Source organism: Trachurus trachurus (genome assembly GCF_905171665.1).
Source record: "Trachurus trachurus genome assembly, chromosome: 7".
In the NCBI taxonomy this organism is placed as follows: domain Eukaryota; kingdom Metazoa; phylum Chordata; class Actinopteri; order Carangiformes; family Carangidae; genus Trachurus; species Trachurus trachurus.
The window spans coordinates 14,611,466-14,624,369 of NC_139901.1; the positions used below are offsets into that span (position 1 = coordinate 14,611,466).

General features: G+C 41.6%; 1 protein-coding gene across 1 annotated transcript in view; it reads left to right on the plus strand.

Moving 5' to 3' along the window:
* Positions 1–12,904, plus strand: part of celsr3 (cadherin, EGF LAG seven-pass G-type receptor 3) — a gene marked incomplete at both ends in the record, with an annotated part of 91,118 nt that overhangs the window by 36,855 nt on the left and 41,359 nt on the right. The window contains 4 exons of the mRNA XM_083975807.1: positions 3,586–3,808; positions 11,859–11,974; positions 12,443–12,531; positions 12,887–12,901. Of these exons, the coding sequence (XP_083831933.1) occupies positions 3,586–3,808; positions 11,859–11,974; positions 12,443–12,531; positions 12,887–12,901 (443 nt within the window). The remainder of the gene's footprint in view (positions 1–3,585; positions 3,809–11,858; positions 11,975–12,442; positions 12,532–12,886; positions 12,902–12,904) is intronic.

Consider the following 12,904-nt stretch of genomic DNA (forward strand, 5'->3'; position numbering starts at 1 on the left):
ACATCTTTGCTTCAGTTTCACTAAACAAAAATAATTAAAAGAAATATATAAAATTGATGATGTGACATTTGTTTGTCTGGAACCAAACAAACATCTCTTTACATCTCAAGTATATGATTTGTTGCACAACAATGACCCATTTTACCATAATCAAATAAAAACTGCAGCTCCTGTGATTTGGATATTGCATGTGGCCATATTGATCATTTGATTATGGTGCGATTAATTGAATCTAGTGTAAATCTAAACTCCACTGAAATAAAAGCAGCTACACCTCAGTGTTTTGTTTCATATTATAATCATGTGATCTAATGAAAGTGTTGCTCAGGGAATCAAAGTGAACAGTGAAGGACACTGAGCTGTTTTTATCCATCAACGTGTTAAAGCTGTCATTGATCAGCTAATGAAGTAATAAATAGTCAGTTATTACTTTATTCAGAACAGTTTTTCAATTTTGCTGGTTTCAGACTCTGAAATGTAAAGTTTACCTCTGAATTTTCATTCTTCTGTATTTGTTGACAAAAACCAGAGACACTAATGAATATTATTAACTGCTCCTAAATGTAGCACAATTATAAGTGAGCTTTACTGTAACATGAGAGTTAATCTCTCCCCTGTGTATGTGTGTGTGAGGGTGTGAGAGGGTGAGGGTGTCTCTGCATGTGTGATCATTAACAACCATCTGTGCATTTGTGCATCACTTTTGTGTCCATGTGATTCTGACCGTTGAGCAGAAATGAGGAATCATGCACATTAAAAAGTGTGTATGCCAGGTTCTGTGTGTATGTGTGTGTATGTGTCTGTGTGAGTGAAATATCCGCCTTCACACCATCTGGGCAAGAGACACCTAAAAGACGATCGTTGAGTCAGCCTGAGATCACGTTTGCTCTGCTCCTTCTAATTAGTGTGAGCGTGTGTGTGAGCGTGTGCGTGTGCGTGTGCGTGTGCGTGTGAGCGTGTGTGTGTGTGTGTTCTATTTGATAATATATATCTGCTTTGTGCTTTTTGTTTTTCTTTCTTTCTTCCATTGTCAATTTATTTCCTCAGTCTGTCGACCTGCATAATGAACCAGGATGTGTGTTTGTAGACGTGTGTAGGTGTCTGTGTGTTTAAGTCTCGGCGCACCCATAATTCATGAGCATTAATGTCTATTTATTTATTTTAATATTAATGAGAGGGTCTGTACGGATGAACGGGTGTAACAAACAAAGACAGAAATCATACTGTATTAGACTGTGTGTGTGTTGCCTTATTTAATTGGTTCCCTGTTGTGTTCACTTATACTGTAGTGTATGTAAAATGTGAGAGGATGAGAGGAAGCAAGGACGGACAGATGTGATAATCTCAGTGTCCTTGGGCTGTGTGTGTGTGTGTGTGTGTGTGTGTGTGTGTGTGTGTGTGTGTGTGTGTGTGTGTGTGTGTGTGTGTGTGTGTCACCCCGGGGTGATGTGTGTATGAGAGTGTGTTTGTCAGCCAGGACTGTCAGACGCTGCCCATCGCCAGGAGCAGGGAGGTGGTGGTGTGAGGATGGAGTGATGAATAAGAGGACGGACAAATGAACAGAGTGAGTGACAGAGTGAAAGAGTGACGGATGAAACAAAGAAAAGCAGGAGTAGATTCAAGAACAAGGTGGATTATCGACCAGTGAATGAGGGAAGTTCACAGACGAGTGTTTTCAGGCGGAGGAGAGACGATGAAGATGATAACGATGGAGAGAAAGGAGAAGATGAAGAATCAGTTCACAGCTCAGGTTGTTGATGCAGCGCCACATGATTTGTGTTACAGTGAGTTTGCATCAAACAGGCGTGTGTGTGAGTGTGTGGGTGTGTGGGTGGTCAGTACATGCCCTCAGGTTTGTCTGTGTGTGGCTGTGTTTTGACTGTGTGTATGTGTGGTGTCTGTCCACGTCTTGTGTGTGTCAGACAACATTTGTATCCAAACGATGATGAGGAGGTGAAAGCTTCTATTGACTTACTACTACTGTACACAGTGTGTGTGTGTGTGTGTGTGTGTGTGTGTGTGTGTGTGTGTGTGTGTGTGTGTGTGTGTGTGTGTGTGTGTGTGTGTGTGTGTGTGTGTGTGTGTGTGTGTGTGTAGATGTGAGGACTATGCCAGTGGGCAGTTTGGCATCTAAAAGCAGCACAAACAAAGTGCCAACAGAGACAGTTACACCATAAAACCCAGCAGCCTTGAGGGCAGCAGTAATGATCCGTGTGTGTGTGTGTGTGATGGAGAGAGAGAGAGAGAGAGAGAGAGGGATAAAAAACTGGAAACAAGAAGTCTCTGCTTTTTAGAAACTGAAGCTTCACTTCTGTTATTTTGAAAACTTTGGGGTTGTGTTGTAGCGGCTCTGAGAGCTTTGGAGACGATAGCGTTGACGCCCACAATGGCTCCTGATTGGCTCTGATTGACCATCACTGACGATGTCATGGTGTCACTGACCTCATCGTCTGTGCTGCAGAAGTGCTCGACTTCCTGTTTAAAGCAGCTCGCACATGCTAAGATCATGTGACCTGTGTGTTCAGGTTTGTTTGTGTGGACGGAGCTCATGTGTCTGAAAAACAAAAAGAAATCATTTTGTATTGTAATTGTAGACTGTGTTTGTGTGTTGGGTTTGAAGTGGGTCCTGATGGAGCCTCCGTCTTCAGGCTGTTTCAGACCTGTCTGCTCTGGTTATGTGGGGTGTGTGTGTGTGTGTGTGTGTGTGTGTGTGTGTGTGTGGTGGTGGTAGGGGGGGTTGAGTATGGTGTGTGTGGGCGTTTTCAGTTGATGTGTCCAATTGTGCTGAGGGGAAGTTAAAATCAGAAACAGTGAGTGTGTTGTCAGCTACAGTACAGAGCCGTGTGTGTGTGTGTGTGTGTGTGTGTGTGTGTGTGTGTGTGTGTGTGTGTGTGTGTGTGTGTGTGTGTGTGTGTGTGTGTGTGTGTGTGTGTGTGTTTTCCTCTGAGACTCCTCTGACTGGCAGCCAAATCTGTTAGTTCTCGTCTGCAGGTTTGTTTGTGTTTTTATTGTTTCTTAGTCGACAGCAAGAAGCTTCAGTCTCATCGTCACTGGTTCTGGTTCATGTTCTGTTGTTGTGTTTATTGGAGGTTCATCCTCTCTGTTTAATCAGACTCAATGACTCATTCATTTGTCTGATGAAGCTGCAGCAGAAAGAACATACAGTAGAGCTTTATAGACTGAGGTGACGTCAACACGACCTGTGATCAGATGGTCTGTAAAAGTCAATTGTCCAATAACTGAACACAGTCGACTGTGTGTCTGTGATCTTTATTCCTAAACAGAGTCATAGATTTGTATGATAATGAAAGCTTTGTTAAATCAGGTGTTTGCGATGTCACATCATGAACCTAATTTTTCCAATATATTTTCCCAGTTTATGATTGACTGTTATTTTCTCCATCTTAAAAATGTCTCCTGTGATTCCTGGTGAGGTTTTGTCTGATCAGATGTTTTGGCTAGTTCACAGTAAAACCAGCGCTACATATTAAAAAATAAAAACCTTCAGGCTCCTTCAGGCTCTGACTCTACATTTATTCAATCAAACTTCAACACTAACTTTGGTTCCTCAACATTTTCTTCTAGGTGACCGCTGTGAGTTCGACCGGCGACAGGGCAGGTGTGTTCCAGGTGTGTGTCGCAACGGGGGGACGTGTCGGGAGCTGTCAGGAGGCGGTTTCCGCTGCGAGTGTCCAGCCGGAGGATACGAGCGTCCGTACTGCACCGTCACCGCCCGATCCTTCCCGCCCAAATCCTTCGTCATGTTCCGAGGCCTCAGACAGAGGTTTCACCTCTCCATCTCTTTAACGTGAGTCGACTCAAGTCAGAGGATGAGTCTTCTTCTTCTTGTCTCTGATTTGTTTCTATATTTCATTATTCAAATGTCGTCATCCCTCCTTCCTTCTGCATCTCGTCTCTCAGACGGATCTATAACCTCCACTCCTCAGAGTTTCTCTCCTCTTTATTTTAATCAATTTATTTCATCTCTGTCTCAGAGATCGATGTCGTTATTCATGGCTCCTCCACAGCCACTTCCTCCACTCTCTGCTTTCATCCTTTCATTTACTGGCCTCAGTAACATCTTCCTCTGCCTACCGCTCCTCTTATCTCCTCACATCTCATCTCCCCAAGTCTCCAAAGGCAAATACATCAGTGACCTCATGCTCTGTCTGTGAAGAGGTCACACCCAGTTTCTGAGACACAGACAGAGACAAAGACAGAGACAGACTGACAGTCACGGTCATGTGAATTAATTAAAGTCAGTGCTTTAATGTGAGTCCACATGAAGTCACTACTCTAAACCTTTTTTTTACTGAAGGTGTCAGAGGCAGAGGTGGACACTGAGTCATTAAGAGCTGCTCTCAAAGCCACAACACCTGAACTGAAACTGGGTTTGTTGTTTTTGTTTGTATGTTTGTGCATCTGAGATTCATATGTCTGCAGTGAACCATTTGCTGCTCACAGAGACACAAAACTGGGATCAGAATCTTTTTTACATTTAGTCCCGTAATAGTAATAGTCATATTTTAGCTCCACCTCGGGCTGGAGGAGTGGTTTATTACCTGGAGGTGAAGGTTGATGTGACTGCAGAGCTCAGAGGTCAGAGGTTGTTTCCTGATCTCACTTCCTTTGTCTCCGTCCCTCTCGCCCTCCACCATCGTTCCTGCTGCTGCTCCTCACACTGAGTGCTCCTCTATGGGCGATCTGAAGTGGTCCTTAAGAGTGGTCAGGCAGGGTTATGGGATGGTTGCCATGGGCGATGGCGTTTGATGGCAGTTGCTAGGCTGATGTGGCCACCGTGGAGCTGTTGCTATGTGACTCTGCGGTCGTGGTCATCCTGCAATGAGCATCTGTCTCGGAGCAACATGTGACCTGAGACCAGCAGCAGAGAAAAGACTGAAGAAACGACCATGTCACCGGTTGAGTGTGAATACAGTATAACAACTCCAGTCTTGTTTGTAAAAAAAAATGATGTTGAGGCATTAGTGGAAACAGATGGAGAAAAAACTCAAACTGTTTGGAGATAAAAACTCTAACGGGTAATACCTTATGATAACTACACACTATTTTCAGTTTTGCATCATTGAATACCTAATTAATCATTTATAAAGCATTATTCCCCAATTGATTAGTAAGTAGGCCTAGTATGTAATTTATGTTTAAGTCTGGATGAATGAGCTCTTCTCTTTACTCTCAACAACCACGTCCACAGTGTGTTTGAGGGAGATTTACAGGGGGATTACATAGCATTTGGAGCTGAACAGTTAAGGCGAGACACGGCAGGCAAAAACATCGTTTTTTCATGCACTTATCAATTTTGAGATTTTGGGCTATTTTGCTTCCATAACATGTCTTCTTTCAGACTAATACAAAAAAATAGTCTAAAATACACATTATGGGTGTTTATTTTACTTCACTTTGACTGGTGTCGCCTGTAGATTTCTCCTAAATTCACCAGAACTGAGCGTTCTATCGCCGAGCGAGCCGCGTCTGTTCAGACTCCTGTCATATCAGGTATCGCTGTGAAGCTCTCTCTCTATCTCTCTCTATCTCTCCCTCTCTCTCTCCTGCACTAATGTGTCGGTTCCAAAAATGGTCATTTCCTTTGTACCAGCGACGAATCGTGACAGTACGAGGGAGGGTCTCATTGGCTGGTGTCGTTTTCCGACAGCGTGATTCGTTTAGAAGCATCACGTGATGCGCTCTGAACAGCACGGAGGGACTTTTAAAAACGGGGAAAGGAAATCGATTTAAATCCTCACATAAAATAAAACAGCAACTCTCACTTGCTAGACAACAAAAGACACAGCACAGAAACTCACCGAGCCATAAGATCCCTTTACAAAGTGCGTCATTGCGGAAGCTGTCATCCGTAAAAAAACGAGTGTTTGCCGTCGGAGACAGCGCGATACACAGCGGTGGCCTTTTTTTTTTTTTTTTTTTTTTTTTTCTTTTTTACACATCAGACGTCTGAATGAACTGATCGGAGATTTAATATGTCCCTGCGCTGGTACAGGGCTTAAAATGAACATCGATCCTCAGAATCACGTGTTGTGCAGTAGTTTACTTCTCAGTGACAGAGGTGAAACAGATGTGACACTGACATGGGCCAGAGATGATTTTTGGCCAGACAGAGAGAAACTGAAAACATTGGTTGTCATATTACAGATGAGCCCAACTAGGCTACACCTAAAGTGTTTCTTATTTTTATTTTTCTTATTTTTTTTTCTTTCTCTGACCTACTGGCCCACACACCTTAAAATTCACAGTGGCCAGACACTCTTGTTTCCAGTAACAATGGGCTCTATGCACAGCTCCACTGCTTTCTAAATTCAAGGCAGCTCTTTTATTTACTGACAAACTGATTAATCCAGGTGTGTCTGAGTAGTCACATTGGTCAGACACACCTGGATTCATCAGTTTGTCCAATAATGTAATACAGGAAACAAAGGAGCTGCCTTAAGTTCAGGAAGTAGAGCTGTGCATAGAGCCAATTTGTGGAATTTTTGCAATAGAATCTTTAAAGGCCGTTTTCTCAAAATGAGCTTTTTCTTATACTCTGGACCCGAAATCTCCAGTTCAGCAGCACTTATAGACACCAAACCTTCCAGTTGTATTCCTGCCTATATTCTGAAGGTTTTTACAGAGGGGATTGTTGATATATCATTCACAGCCTCATTTATACAACAATTTATACCTAAAAACAGGGCGAAATTTGATTTTTTAGGGCTGGTGACAGTATTTTCTCATTTACAAAGTGATAAAAAGAGATATCCAAAATCCCCTCTGTAAAAACTTTTGACTTTAATATGTCAACAAAATAAAACAAGAATTTTGAAAGTGGCTTTATCCAATCTTCAGATTTCGGGTCTGGAAATGTACACAAATTCACGCATATTTAATTTTATAATGTCTAATTTCCATATGTAAGCATAATATTTAAGAAAACATGTAATACAAAAAATAATTGTCTCAATCTAAGTAATAAACATAGAAAGTTTCATGGCAATAGCTGTTAGTTAAATTTTTTACCCTATTCACCTGGGGTGTCTCGCCGTGAGTCATTTCTAAAAGTCTTCACATATTTTCTGTCAGGAAGAATTACAGTTATGAACTGACTGTACTTAAATATAACATTTCAAAAATAATAACAGCAATGTCATTTTCTATAGGCAAGGCAAGTTTATTTGTATAGCCAATTTACAGTTTGTCTCAAAGGGCTTTACATGGCATCATGACAACATCCTCTGCCCTTAGACCCTCACATCGACTGAGGAAAAACTCACAGGAAAAACCCTTTTAACGGAGAAAAATTGGAGAAACCTCAGGGTGAGCAACAGAGGAGGGATCCCTCACCCAGGACAGGCAGACGTGCAATAGATGTTGTACACAGACAAGAAAACCGTTTACAACATGGAATATAATATAATAAAAAAAACATGGAATTGCTTCTGGTTGACAGGCTGGGCCGTATACAGGAAAGGCAGGGAGAGCAGGCCAGCTTAATGGGAGTACTGCATGGCAGGCTGGTTCATGAGCAGGGACTGCAGGCTGAATAAGAAGCAGAGGAAAGGAGGTGATGCAGGCGGCGGCTGGTGCAGAGGGATGGAGCTCTGGAGAGATCTGTGGAAACACAAAGAGAGTGTGAGACACCAAGGCCAAACTACAAAGTACTGCAGATAATGAAAGTTAAAAGATGTGTATGAGGAGAGGAGAGGAGCTAGCTAACTACAGTGATATTATATTTCCAATGTGATCCAACTATGTAACCTTAGCTAACTTAAAGAAGAGTGTGAAACACTGTATTCCAGCATAGAGTTGCCATAGAGATGGAAATCAAAGATGGCTGAGCAACATTAACCTTAGAGAATAGCTGCTTCACTTCACAGCTGCAGGAAACCGAAGTCAGTGTGTGTGTGTGTGTGTGTGTGTGTGTGTGTGTGTGTGTGGGTGTGTGAGTGAGAGTGTGAGTGTGTGAGTGTGTGTGTGACTTCAGCACCACGGACAGAGTCAGACCTCCATCAACACAGTGAGGAGGGGGAGGGCAACAGCAGTCAGAGCGAACACAACCCCCCACCCCCACTGAGACATGGGTCTATCTGGTGTATTTGAATAAACTAGGAAATCGATCAAATTAGTTAGTTACCTAATTAGTTATCTAAATATAGTCATAATTACTTGAAGTACCAATGGCACACTCAAAAAAACCTCACCACTGTCAGGGAGCCTCCACTAATTGTATTAAATTATTAAACAAGAATTACCTGCTAACTTTCTTGTGTATCCTAGGCTGAGCTGCTGTTTCTCCTGCAGCAGACAGTTGGGCTGCTTCAGCCTCACATCAAACCACTTCTCACTGTCACAGATAAATTTCCAGTGTGAGAATAAAGAGGTTTGGGGGCGCTCCAGTAGCTCCGGGGGCTCACCCTGCTGAGTGTGTACTACAAAGGCTCAGTCCCAACTGCACCAGCCTGTGTTGGAACCTGACTCACAGCCCTTAACTGCATGTCGTCCCCCTCTCTCTACCCTCATTTCTTGTCTCTTCTTCACTGTCATCATAAAAAGCCAGAAAAAATCTTAAAAGAATAAGGAGTTTCATGTTTAAGCTGATGGTTAAACTGTATCAATCTGGGGTGGTCGACCTAAACGTGACACATCATTTAAACCATGACCCTGCTGCTGTTGTTGCTGGGCAGAGCTGCTCTCGTGTCCACTGACTGAATGACTGACTCAGTGGTGCACATGACTGTGGCTGTGACAAACTGTCGCCCCCCTGACGTCACTGTTTTATTTAGTGTCCAGTTGGCTCAGCTTCTCGGCCTGGTTTCCACACCAGGGCCGAACGGGACTTCATCATTATTCATGTCACTTGCTGCATTTCTCCACTGCAAAAAATGTTTCTCCGGAAGCTGTTGCATATGTTTACCGCTGGGTTGAAGTGGTGACAGGTCTGTGCTGCAGCGCTGTGTGTTTACAGCCTGTTGGGCAGATTTTTAGCTTCAAGATTTTAAGTCTCAGTGAAGAAAGATCTCTAGAGCCCAAGACGTCTTAATGCTGAAGAAGTTAATTGAAGTTCAACTGATGTATACGTCATATATGTCTTGTATGATGTCACCTCAGATCTTCTGGGTCGGTCTCTGAGAGTGGTAGTAAAATGTTTTCACACATTAACACAATCAGTTTGAACCTTCTCCTTATTTAATCATCTATGTTTCGAGGGATTTGGTGGATTTCTATGGATTCACTGGAAAACATGGTGATTTACACAAGACGCCTGACAGAGCCCTATGTTACCCATCTCTCTAATGATTATCTGTATGAGACAGTGTCTCTCTGCTGAGAGCACAGCAGTCATGACCTCTGACCCGCGGTCTTGTGGGTGGAACATGATTTTAGGAAGAGACAAGAGATGTTTCATGATCACCATTCAAGAGTTTATGTAAGTTACGACTCAGAGTTAAATACATACATATGCACTCAAGCACCGAACCTGGGGAGACAGAGCCTTTTCCATCACTGCCCCCTCCCCCTGGAACTCACTCCCCAAACCCATCCGCACCTGAACTCACCTCCCAACATTCAAGACCATGTTAAAAACACACCTTTTTAAAGTAGCTTTTAATATATAATTTCTGTGTTTGTTTGTTTTTTACTGTTTTCTGTGTTTTATACTGTCTTTGCTGTTTTTAGCTGAATTATTTAAAAAAAATGTAAAGTGTCTTTGAGCATTTGGAAAAGCGCTTATAAATAAAATGTATTATTATTATTATTATTATTATTACATATGTGAAAGAATGTGACGTTCCTTTACATACTGTAGATGTTTTGAAACCAGTTGTTTCTGAAGGTGTAGCTTCTGCTTCCTCAACTGTGTCTAAGTTTTGACTTTTATGGAAATAAGTCCCGATGTAAACCTGATGAAGCTTCATCAGGTTTGTTGCTCTCAACACAAACTCATACTTTACATTATTATTTCTGTCATTCAGTTATTTTGGCACGTAAAGTAAAAAATAACAATAATAAGCAGACATATTGAACACACAGAGGTTTGATTTAGTGCCTCTGTTTCACCGACTCACTCGCCGTCTTCGTTCAGCTCAGGTGACTCGATGTCTCAGTTATTTGTGGCAGTGTGGAATCAGATCTGAACCACAGCACAGCCGAGCATACAGCACTCACATCCAGGTCTTACTGTAATAACCCGTCTTCACTTTAGACAATAGAAATGTTCTCAGGTAACAGCGGTGTGAAGCTGTTGTCATAGAAACAGTGAAACGTCTTCTCTTCTCATTTTCGAGTTCGTATTAAATCCTTGAACGTTATAGCCGCATCGAGAAGGTAAAACACAGACGCTGCCAAAGGAATGAGCGGAAATAGTTTTGAAATCCTCAGCTCCTCTGAGGCTGAGTCTACGGTGGCCCAGATGGGTCAACTCAAGTGCAAAAGCCACAATATAAGTTAGTTTTACTATTATCAAAACAATAAATATGAAACCAAAGTGTATGAGAGACAATCACATAGCGACATTAATCAGCAACATGTCATCGTTTATGTTTTCTGTCCTGTTAAACATAACCATCAGATGTTTAAAAAAAAGAAAAAAGAAATCAATTTTGCGTTGTGTTGACCCTTCTTGGACACCATACCAGCTGTAGACTATTTTATCCAGGAGGGTGGGGTTTGGGGAACAAAACCCAGATTGATGATTTACAGAAGCAAAATGTTTTTATACTGTAGATGCACAAATTAAATGTTTATACCATCAGTTTTAGATGTGTAATAATCTAAATTAGAATCAGAGTTTTTATAAAATAGGTCATCCACTTGTTATGGGTGAATGACAACAAACATATTTGAGATTAAAAGAAATAAAAAACTGAGTTTAAATGCACTGGCAGCTGTTGCCCACTGCTGATTGATACGCTTGAATCTGCATAGATTTATCTTCGTTACTTTTCTTCAGTCCAGTCATATCGTAAAATAATATTTTTTTTATTTTCAAAACAAGATGTCAGAAGAATTTTTTAAAGTGGTCGTTTCCTGCTGTGGGAACATTCGTCTCCTGACAGAGAGAAAATTTGTCATCTGAGCTGCAGCATCAGAGAAATTAACAGTGCTTTTGATCAGGCTGTGTAAACATGGCCTGGACTCGGCTCAACCCCCCCCAGCCCTGCTGTAGAGTAGTTATATTATAATTATAAACATAAATATATATTTATGTGTATGTTTATGAATATATATAAATGTATTATAAATGTATGACAGTGAGCAGCTGGAGGGAGAAGACGCTCCATCCGTCTCTTCACACTGGGAATCTGTGTGAGTCACTGAGTCACTGAGGCGGCTTCAATGTTTTATTAACTAATTAAAAAAATATCTGAACATGCCAAAGATTATTATCAGATATAGTCATTTCCACATTTCAGAGCACACACATTTAAAAGTGTGCAGTCGACGTGTAATTCTTACATTACACACAGCCTATTTATCAATTAACGACTCATTCTCCCATGATGCACCACGGAGCGCCACAGAGAGCCACTCCTGCCTGTGGCCATCAAACCGCTCAGCCCCTCCCCCCGGGAATCAATCTGTCATCAGATGGACAGTTTTCACACATGTGCAATAATCTGACACCCTACATAATTTAACAATCATGAGTCATTGTATATAGTAAAGTCAGTATTGTTTATCATTCTTGATGGAATATTTTTTTTTTTTATCCCCCCCCCCCCCCCCCTTTTTTTTTTAAGTTTCTATAGTTTTATTTCTTTTCTTTTTTTTCTATTTTTATTCTATTCATATATTTGAAAAGGATCAATTAAGTATTTTTGATTCTGTTTCTGTGTGTGTTGTAGTTTTGCAACCCTGGAAAACACTGGTCTGCTCTTCTATAACGGACGCTTCAATGAGAAACACGACTTCATCGCCCTGGAGATTCAGGAAGGACAAGTGGTGCTTAAGTACTCCACAGGTACTACACCTGTCTGGTGTGTGTGTTTGTGTGTCTGTGTGTGTGGGGGATTAATAAAGACCATACGCAACCTGAAAGACTTTCCACTGCTGATATGGAGAAACCAGTGTTTTATACATAATTATAATTATGTTTTAGATTGTAATGAATTATTATATATCTCATTTCTGTTTCATATCCTCCATTTCCAGTCTGCTTGGACCAGACATACACTGAAGATATACTGTATAACCACTTCTTAATTATGTCTTCCTCACTTCTTCACATCTAATTTGGCCCAATCTAAAATCTAAAACAGTACATGTTATGTGGACATGTTTTATATCATTTGATGCACAGGTGAAGCTGGAAGTGAAAGACAAAAGAGCTTCTACACTTGATTTTTTAATACAAAGTATAATCTAAAACAAATGTAAAGTAAGATAATTAAAACTCTGTTACCTGATAATGTGAACCTGATCCCTGCAGGAGAGTCGTCCACCCAGGTGAGTCCTTTCCTGCCCGGTGGTGTCAGCGATGGAAACTGGCACACAGTTCACATCCACTACTACAACAAGGTAGGTTTAACTCGTCTATGTGTGTGTGTGTGTGTGTGTGTAACTTCTGATCTCACGTTTAGTGCTGCTGACATGTGTTTGATGAGCTTCCTGTGAAGCTCTCGTTGTGATGGTGGTTTTTAGTTGTGAGGCGTCGGCAGATCAGTTTCTCCTCCTTCACACCGACGGAGCTCTTTGAATCAATCTAAGCTGTGCGAGCTGTTTGTGTGAGGTGTGTTTGTATGTCTGTTCTGCTGTTTGACGTGTGTGTGTTTGTGCGTGTGTGTTCTGTGGGCGTTCACTTGTCACCGTTTTATTCATGCTCATTCTCCACACATCTCCTTTAATTTTCTTCATGTTCTTTCATTTTCCTCAGCCAGCTACACGCTATGTG